This window comes from Pollicipes pollicipes, unplaced genomic scaffold, assembly GCF_011947565.3.
Source record: "Pollicipes pollicipes isolate AB1234 unplaced genomic scaffold, Ppol_2.1 Scaffold_2555;HRSCAF=2994_pilon_pilon_pilon, whole genome shotgun sequence".
In the NCBI taxonomy this organism is placed as follows: Eukaryota; Metazoa; Arthropoda; class Thecostraca; order Pollicipedomorpha; family Pollicipedidae; genus Pollicipes; species Pollicipes pollicipes.
The window spans coordinates 37,701,417-37,711,156 of NW_023596136.1; the positions used below are offsets into that span (position 1 = coordinate 37,701,417).

Sequence of the window (9,740 nt, forward strand, 5' to 3'; positions counted from 1 at the left end):
CCCGCCGAATCATTAGCCTGAGAAACGAGGAAGATAACCACCGTGCACCCGTGATAAATGGCGGGGCTCGTTACGACCTGGGCCGGCGTGGAGGCACGTACGACGCGTTACGACCGACGCGCCGTTCTAACGCGCCGACAGGCGGCTGGGCTGACTCGCTGGGCTCGCGACCGGCTGCACCAGTCGGTCCAGTTGTACCACTCCGACCAGTTGGAGACCAGTTGAGCCAGTTGGACAACTTCAGTCACTTTGACCAGCTGGACCACTTACACCAGTTGGTAGTGCACGGGGAGGGTGCGAGACTTGGTCTAGCTAAGGTGGACATGGTGCAAACGAAATTGCCCGCGCAGGTATGATTGCCATGAATGGGCAACATGGTATCATGACATGGGTAATTACTTCGCTAGCCGATCTGGATTGTGTGTGTGTGTGTGCGTGCGTGCGTGCGTGCGTGCGTGCGTGCGCTTGTGTGTGATGAAGGAGAATCGAGGCAGCGAGTCTTTTGTCAGTACTACAATGATGTGGGCTGGGACGGGCAGAATAGATGCACATTGGAACTTTTGAGGTGTTTAAGACGAAGATCGCAAACTGGTGTGTGAAATAATGACAACCTGGATATTTGGTGTGCTACCTGATACCGCACTGATGCAAACTGACAAATATATCACACAGGTGCCAAAGCTTGGGCGAGGTGTGAATTGAATTCTTGAGAATGGGTGGGTGAGTGGGTGAGTGGAAACCTACCAACTCCATAATCAGACAGAAATGTTTCAACTTGTTGCATCCTTATGCTGTCTTTGCAGTGCGTTATCATGTGTCCATTAAGATAATAAAATACAGTGTGACATAGTCCATATGCATAGTCCATCTGACTATATATTTCCGAAGAGCAGTGCAAGGACCCAATGTCGGATCGGGAGCGGGCCACGGCTGGCGACCCGCCCCGGCTGCGCTGTCCTCAGTCCGAGCCCTGTGGCTGACGCGAGCCGGCCGTTTCAGCAGCGAGCCGAGCCTGTTCGGAGCGCTGGAGCGGGCCGGCGCCGACCCTGCCGGCTGCGGCGTGGCTGCCTTCGCGCCCTGGGGCTACCTGCCGCCGCCGCCGCCGCCGCCCTGCAGCCTGGGCGCCGCCGCCGCCGCGCACGGCCTGGACTTCGCGCTGGGCCGGCCCTCCAGCATCGCCAGCGCGCTCCTCAACGGCTGACCGCCGCCTCCGCCGCGACGGCACGGAGCCTGCGGTGACGTCAGGCGGACTGTTGGTGACGTCAGGCGGGCTGTCGGTGACGTCAGGCAGGCTCTTGGTGACGTCATGCGCCGGCCCGTGGCGGACGAGCGCTCGTGTGACGATCCCGCCGTTACGTCGGCGGGAGCGGTGTTGTTATGTGTGGGAGTGACGTCATAGGCGCGGCTTGTGACGTCTTGGGTCGCGTGCTGCTACGGCGGCGGCCCATGTCTGAGAGTTGAGATGGCGTTGTTGGTGTGCTTTCCGGTGGGGATACGTTATCGACCGCTACTGATGCCCAGAGCTTGGAAGAACGGTCAGTGGTAGCATTGTTGTCTGATGTCGAACGGGACGTGACTGCCTCAAGAAGGGACCCTGTGAAGTTGTTTATCCAAGGCGACCGCCGCAGCTCGTGGCGCGTGGGAGGCGTGCTGATTATGATCTGACAATCCTAAGCGTTGATTCCGAATCGGCTTTGTTTTGATTGCGAATCGACTGAAAAAGGTGCGTCGTCTGTGAGCTTATCGACTTTGCGAAATTATCCCACCTCCCAGTGACAGCGGTTTTGTCGGGATACGGGAAAGAATGCACCGCTTATGGAGCTGCCTTTATTTCGATGCTTTACCACCCACATCGTAACACGTGACTCAGTTGCCGTCCAAAGGCTGGGGGATGCCGTTTGTTGGTCAGCATACTGCTCACAATAATGACGCAAGGACAGTCAAGCACCGTGCATCACGGTGCTCTTGTCGGAGGCCCCGGCCGAAATGTCCTGAGAATACGCTGCGCTACGGGCAATGGCCCGACAATAAAGACGACATTCGTGATAGCTTTGTCTTGTCAGAAGCGTTTGCAAGAGAAGACACGGGCCTGTGCTCGTCTTCCTTTGAGACACAGTGGAAGAGAGATTGGCAACAAAGGAAATAAAGCACCCAAAGAGCGTTCTATCTTAGCTTGCTTTCGACAACTCACCGAACGTGAAGCGTACAAGAGCACCAGGGTCAGCACAAGTTTTTGGGGAAAAAGTTCAGATGTAAAAAATGCTTGTAAATAACGTAGGTAAGCAATTGTCACGCAAATGCACTTAAGGCACGAAATCCGTGTGACGGAAGCACGTACTTACATGTCCATACGAAAAAGTGCGCACGCAAAGGTGTGCATGGTTCAAAGTACGGTGGAAAATGTTGGCATTGACATAAGTTTATCAAAAGAAAAGGTCGCACGAAAAAAAGTTAGCATACATTAGATACATACGTAATTGTCCGTAATCAACCCAACGTCCGCATATGTTCGTAGCGGATAAAGATGGTTTGACAAAAGAGCGCACGCAAAAGTTGATGAGCAGCATAGGCGGAGGAACGGCGTTCGTGGGAGCATCCCATTTTCCGAGGATGCTGAACATGATGGTTATGGCGATGCGTGAAGAAAATTGATCCCAGGATGCGAGATGATGCCTACTTAGGGAGTGTTCCCGGATGAATAGAAAATCAGGGCAGCAAGTGATGCGCCGTCGGCAATCAAATTTCGTTGAAACTTGATTTGCGGAAGCCTTTTTTATTTCAAATTGGTGTTAAGTGTACAATATCTAGCAATGTCCAGCGTACAGTTTAAAAATGCTACTTTCGGACAATGTTGGGTCGAGTGCAAACAAGCTAATCGAGTGGGGCGTATCAAGCTGGGTCCAGCCGGCGCATCGTTCTCTCGGGGCTCTGACTAACCTTACATGCGCAACAGCGAACCAATCGTCACTGGTACGTCTGCCCGCCGCATTCCACAAACGAGCTAGCTCGCCGCGGCACTCAGCTGGCGCCAGAGGCGAGCTCAGGGGACGTCTGGAGGAGCCGCCGACGGCGACGTCGTCAGGGTGAGGGATAGAGGAGCAACACGATCGACCCGGTGGGTGATCTGCAGTGGAGAGGTTTCATTTCAAGTCCCTAAATATCCAGTCCCCGTCATCCTAGAGTCATGTGGCACTACCCAATTGATTCGGGTTTATCTGCTGGGCGCCTCAGAGCGCTTAAGTTCACATCACGTAGGGACATGCTATTCATAATAATTGACCTGGCTGATGCACTTATCGCTATTTGCCGCCATCCCCTACCCCTTCCCTTCCCGGTCGAAGGGATGTGGTGGCCCCAGCAGTGGCCATTCGTCCGGCGCCTGGCATCAAGGATGGAGGATTCGAACTTGCAGTATGCATCTACATCTTTTGAGCGAGTCCTTTTGTCAAACGAAACTCCTCCCTGAGAAAAAGCTGCGTGCAAACTTTGGTTTGTTCAGTCAAATATTGAAATGCGATCCCTTACTTACGTACCTTTGTACGGTACGGTTGTACGGCTGTCTTGAAGTTTGCTCCCGAACACCTGCATGCAAACGAATGTTTATAACTAAGGGTGTCACTTTCCAAAATCGGTTGGGGGGGGGGGGGTGCTGAGCCGAAAAGGTTGACCTGGCCTACCCACAAAACCTGATTCCCCCCAGCATTTTGACCACTTCAATTCACTTCTTCGATATGGAAAATACTTATTTGTAATGTATCGTAGGCCCAGAGTTGTTTCCCGGTGGATGAATCCTTCCCATTTTAAATTAGGTAGAGATGCCTTTTTGTGAAAAGTCTAGAATGGGGTAAAATATGCAGAAAACACATCCTTGTAGGGGAGAGGCGGGATAATTGGGACGATGGAGAATAGGGACACGCAAATATCTCAGAGATGGGCAGCTCCGGATCACCATTGTACACTCATGTTTTTCTGTTTTGTATCAGGCAAGGTTGGAAACTATCAGCTTACCTTTTCCGGTGCACAGGAACGCTGCACGGGGTGAGTGCCAAAAAACTATACTTTTCGAGTGCTATTTCGAGCTGTGTGTGTTGTTCATGTCAATCCATCTTTTCTTTTAACTATTTCACATTGTAAGCCCACATAATGTTAATCTTCTTGCTGGCATTTAAAATTATATAAGCCAATTGACAAACGGCGGAGAACTCGTCTAGTAGCTGGCGTGCGCTGCAGGAGAATCGGGACGCCCGTCCCTATTGTCATGCAGATGTCCCAATTCTCCTGCAGGAACCATTAACGTCACCCATGCATAATACTATTCGTACCTATAAATTGATATAACTGTTGTTATCGAAACTTACCTGTTTTCTTCTTTCAGAACCATGCCACGTGTATACGTTAGAAAAGAAAAGGGGTACGCGGACGTATGTCATGATTCAATGCTGCTGGCTGTCAAAGATGTTGTAGTAGGGGGAGTGAGTCTGAGAAAATCTGCAGAAGCCCACAGCGGGAGCAAAAGCGTCCTTGGAAGGTATGTCACAAAGCACAGTGTCGATCCTGCAGCTCGTCTTGAGCCCAACTACAGTCATTCGAAGATATTCACTGCTGACGGGGAGCAAGCCCTCAGTGAATATGTGATGCAGTGCTCGAGGATGTTCCATGGCTCAACGCACAAGCAAACACGTGAAATTGCCTACGAAATGGCAGTTAAAATGACAAATATTTTCCCGCCTCCTGGGCTGAAAATGAAGAAGCGGGGCGAGAGTGGATGAAGGCCTTCATGAAAAGGAACACCCAGCTGGCACTGTGGAAACCTGAAGCTACATCCATCGCGCGAGCTGGAGCCTTCAACAGGTACAATGTCGAGGAATTCTTCGGAAACCTGTCTGGGGTCCTGAAACAGACGGGAGTCTCAGGTGCGAGGATTTTAAATTTAGATGAAACTGGAGTCACGACCGTACAGAAGCCTGGAAAAGTCATTGCTGGAAAGGGATACGAACAGGTCAGGAAGGTCACCTCTGCGGAGAGGGGTGAAATTGTCACGATGTATGTCGCTGTGGCTGCCACTGGTGTATACCTTCCCCCTGCCTACGCCTTCCCAAGGATGACTCTTCGGGAGAATCTGATGGAAGGCACCCCGGAAGGATCGCTGCAGCTGTGTCACAGCAGCGGGTGGATGACGCCTGAAAATTTTGAGAAGGTGATGCAGCACATTGTGAAGCACATGGGGGCAAGCAAGGACAATCCAGTCGTCATTGTGCTTGACAGTCACGTCAGCCATGTCAGCCTGAACGTGTTGACGTTGGCGAAGGACAGTGGAGTCCACATCGTGTCTCTACCTCCTCATACGAGTCACAGGCCCCAACCGCTCGATGTCAGCGTCTTCGGTCCGATGAAGACAAGCCCCAACAAGCAGGTAGGCAGCTGGATGCTTCCAAACGCGGGAAAGCCTATCAAGCTTCTAAACATGGGGAAGCTCATGGGGCAGACGCCAATCCGTTCGGCCACCCCAGCCAACATCCTACCCGGCTTTCGAACGACAGGAATCTGACCACTGGACACTGAAGTCTTCACCAAGGATGACTTCCTTCCCGCAGACGTGACCGACAGACCAACTCCCTCAGCGACTGCAGAAGCGCCCGGGGTGGCTGAAGACGACACACACGAAGCGGACACACAGGAAGCGGACACACACGATACAAACACACATGAAGCGGGCGCACACGAAGATGACACACACGAAGTGGATACACACGAAGAGGACCGCGTCGAGAGTCCGGAGCCTCCATCCCTCTCAAGGAGGTCGACTGATCCGGTTGACCGGCATCTGGAAAGGCCACCATTTGCAAGCAACGAACCGGATGCAGTTCCTTGGCCGTCACGGGCTCCAGCTGAGGTCCAAGGAGGTGACCCACTCAGCCCAGCATCTCCCGCAATCCGGCCTGCCTCACTGCAAGGAGTTTTTGGGATATCCGAAAGTGAGTTCTTGTTATCCCAATTTCTTCCTTAAACCGATAAAGCAGCAATGATAAAGTAACATTAAACCGACCCCAGATCGCCCATACGATCCTTAAGAAAACATTGCTCATTATTGAACTGTCTTATATTTTCGTGATCATAAATTTCCTTTCGTTTTCACCTTTCCTATGTTCGTTGATTATGTTCTAATGCCTCAAAATATAGTTTTTTAGCGGATAATTTTGTATCCCAAAGGATCCTCCAGTGAGCCATGTTGTCAAATGCCTATGCCTATGTTCCATAACCATATCTTTACACTTCCTTGTCCTACATCTCTTAAGGCAGGACCCAAAGTGGAGCCGAGTCGTCGAGGGCGGAAAAAGGAAAGACCATGGTGGCCACGAGTACACCAGAGCTGCAAAGAGAAAAGGAGGAACAGGAGAAGAAGACCCGAAAGTCGCAAGCCAAACACAAGCGTTTGTCAAAGCGACTATTCGATGCCAAGAGCAACACCGCTAACACGAAAGGTAAGAAGAGAAAGCTGGGAGGTGCAAAGGACTTGCCAAAGGCTGACAATAAAGCGTCGTGTCTGTAATGTGGGATGCAGTATAGGCTCAGCCGTAAATCGTGGATCCAGTGTACAACATGTCAAAAGTGGGCGTGCTTGCCGTGTACCGACGCAACAACCTGGCAGGCGCAGTTTGTCTGTGGCGTCTACCGAGACTGATGATCCGCTCATCCGCTGTGATCCGATACGATCCACTATGACGCGGGTATTGCATTAGCTGTGCTCATTTAACGTGATTAGTACGATGTGTAGGAAGTTTTGTGACCGTTTACGTTGTTAAATGGGCGCCTAGGATAGGTACCGATATTGCTAGTCATGTGATCCGTTGTGTTGTCATCACCGCATTGGCTGTGCAGATTCAACGGAGTAGCACGACGTTCAGGAAGTTTTGTGACAGTTGCTTTGCCTGTTTGGTGCTTAGACTGCCGATACTGTGAGCCCTACGATTCGCTGTGATACAAGTATCGCACTGGCTGTGCTGATGAGTGATTATGTGATGTGTCGGAAGTTTTCGACCGTTGCCATTGCCTAGTATGTGCCTAGACTGCCAATGTTCATAGTCATATGATCCGCTGTGCCGCAAGTAGCGCATTGGCTGTGATGATTTAACGTGATTATTACGACTGCAGGTTGTGTGGTGGTGTCGTCTGGGTGTTGTGTAGACTGCCGGCATTACCACTACCCGTAACCCAACGTTACCCTGATACACATAAGGCATGCCAATTTTGTCCTGTGAACAGGCACCATCCTTCATTTTTCTATATGTATTTTTGTCCGTAACTCAGCAACACAAGACTGGTGAGAAGCTGACTTCAGGACTGGAAAACATCGGGAAACCCCGAACATAATGAGAAAAATAATGCAGATCTGTGGCTTCCTGTTCTCTAAAGCGATTCGCTGAGAGTTTCCATCTAGACACAGAAATTACATCCGCTCTTAACAGAGGTCATCGGTGTGCGATGGGCTGTTCCTTGCGCGGCCCACCCTAGCACCAGTACGCTGTCTTATTGCAGTCTGAGCACTCAAACAGCTCTTCTGCACCTGTAATGTTTTAAATCTCGTTAGAACGAAACGGCACAGCATCACATTTTAGCTACCAACGTCCGCTTGCCATAAGTTCCAGCCCAGCTAGACGAAGCTGTTTTGTTAGTTGGTAGCGGCCCGACCGTGGCTCACATTTTCGTCGGGGTGGAAGTGCAATGTAAAATTTTCTCCGAAACCCAGCAAATTCGGGTCAAATTCCTGCGAAACTGCCCCTTGCTGAGTGCAAAAACTTGGCTAATGCGAGGGGTGCATGACCCCGTGGCCTGTCCAGGCAATCCGACGTCCCTGCTGGCAACACAGGCTACATAGGCCATAGGTATGTGAGAATACAAATCAGAGGAATCCAGCTCCCAGCTGGAGGTTCTAATTGGGTAATTTCCGAGGATCAGCTGTGTTGTCTACTGAGAGCCAGACGCCGGCAGTTTGCGTTCTTCGCACACACTGAACACTGTTGCAAGCGTCATCTATCAGAGAAAGAAAACCTCACTGATATCTGTATAGGTGGCAGCACATAACTCAGACCGAGACTACGCGGTACCGCGCACCAACAGCCCTGCTTTTCGGCCGGCCTAGGGCTATATGCAGGCACTCTGGCGGGACTTTTACCGGTGTTGCACTTCTGCCGGGGCGGTACTCCTGCCGGGAAGGATTCCTGCCACGCGGGACTCCCGCCGGGGCGGGACTCCTGCTGGGCGGGACTCCTGCCGAGGCGGGACTCTCGCCCAGGCGAAACTCCTGCAGGCGTGGGATTCACGTCGGAACGGGACTCCTGCCAGACAGGACTCCTTTCGGGGCGGGACTCTTACCGGTTTGAGACTCAGGCCGGGACGGGACTCGCGTCGGGGTGGGACTCCTGCCGGGGAGGGACTCCTGCCGAGGTGGGACTTTCGCCGGGGTGGGACTCCCGACGGGACGGGACTCCTGTCGAGAGGAGGGGGGGAGGGGGCTCCCGCAGAAGTGACTGTGAGGTCGTTTATCGGCGCCTGCGACATGTTCACAGAAAGACGGAGCGTCGTGGACATATGCGATTAATCGATCCGCAGCACGGCCGGTGGCCCGTAGCCGCTCGAAGCGACGCGACAGCCAAAGTCTCCGAGAGGGTAAAATGACAGAGGAGAACCAAAGGCCCACGAGAACCATACGGCTCTGGCGGGTGAGTTGTCCCCAGATGCCACCGGGACGGACAGCTGCATGGTTCCGGGCCCAGGATACCAGAGAGTATTAGGGTCTGAAAACGTCGCGAAATCCGATGGTCAAGAAAATGAGTCAGTCTGCTGAATCAATGACAGCTGAGTAGCTAATTAACGTGGCGAGATTGAAACGTTGGGCTTCCAGTGAGGGTGAACGACCAGGATACTGAATCTATGGACCACTTAAATCGCGTTACGGATTGAGAATTCGCCCAATCTTGAAATGTGCAAAGCTTGAGCAGGCATTTCTGTTTCCACTGACGCGTTTGTGTCTTTGGCCCCTGAGGTAATCTAGGATCCTCACATCTATGAAGTAGCGCAAGATATCCGAGAAATCCAAAGACGAAAATGACCATCTTGATGAAACTAGGGACCTTGAGATGGTTAAGCGACTCAGCCACCAATGCGGCTCCATAGTCCTGCCGTGTCGAAGAAGCAAAACAACGCTATGGGCTTGCACCTGACGCCGATTAACGGCATCTCGGCGTCCCGTGGATCTATCCATGGGAAGTTAAATGTTTCGTGCCATTCCATTTTCCACTTTGTTTTATTGTAATCAAAATTACATGCTTTAGTGCAATTAACAGCACACTCATTGCTGGCACTAAATTTCGGCGTCTTGCTGGCTCCTTCTTCCATGAACTCGTAACGACCATGAGGGATGATAGCGAACTGCTGTCAGCTGGCTCAGTGTCAAAAGTTAATCCGGCCACGCCACATAACTTTGGAGTTGGCACGGCCACTGTCATGCATGCCATGCCACCTTCGCCACCTAAGTCCACACGTCCTTGTTAGTGTTTATTTAGGGATCAAAATCCCAGCTTCTCATAAACTTAGGATTTGGTTGCCTGATTTTTGTAGATCAACAACCACCACTGGGCATCGACGGCCGCCGTACACGAAAGAACGTTCTAACTCACTACTTTTGCAGCCTGCATATTTATGGTCTGTGCTTTTTTGTGGAGGCAGTGAGTACAAACCGC

At 51.7% G+C, this 9,740-nt stretch overlaps 1 protein-coding gene across 1 annotated transcript in view; it reads left to right on the forward strand.

Moving 5' to 3' along the window:
* LOC119100926 (homeobox protein SIX6) overlaps positions 1 to 3,432 on the forward strand; it is a 30,151-nt gene extending 26,719 nt beyond the window's left edge. The window contains exons 6-7 of the mRNA XM_037224135.1: positions 1,000 to 1,104; positions 3,342 to 3,432. Of these exons, the coding sequence (XP_037080030.1) occupies positions 1,000 to 1,104; positions 3,342 to 3,432 (196 nt within the window). The remainder of the gene's footprint in view (positions 1 to 999; positions 1,105 to 3,341) is intronic.
* The last annotated feature ends 6,308 nt before the right edge of the window (positions 3,433 to 9,740 follow it).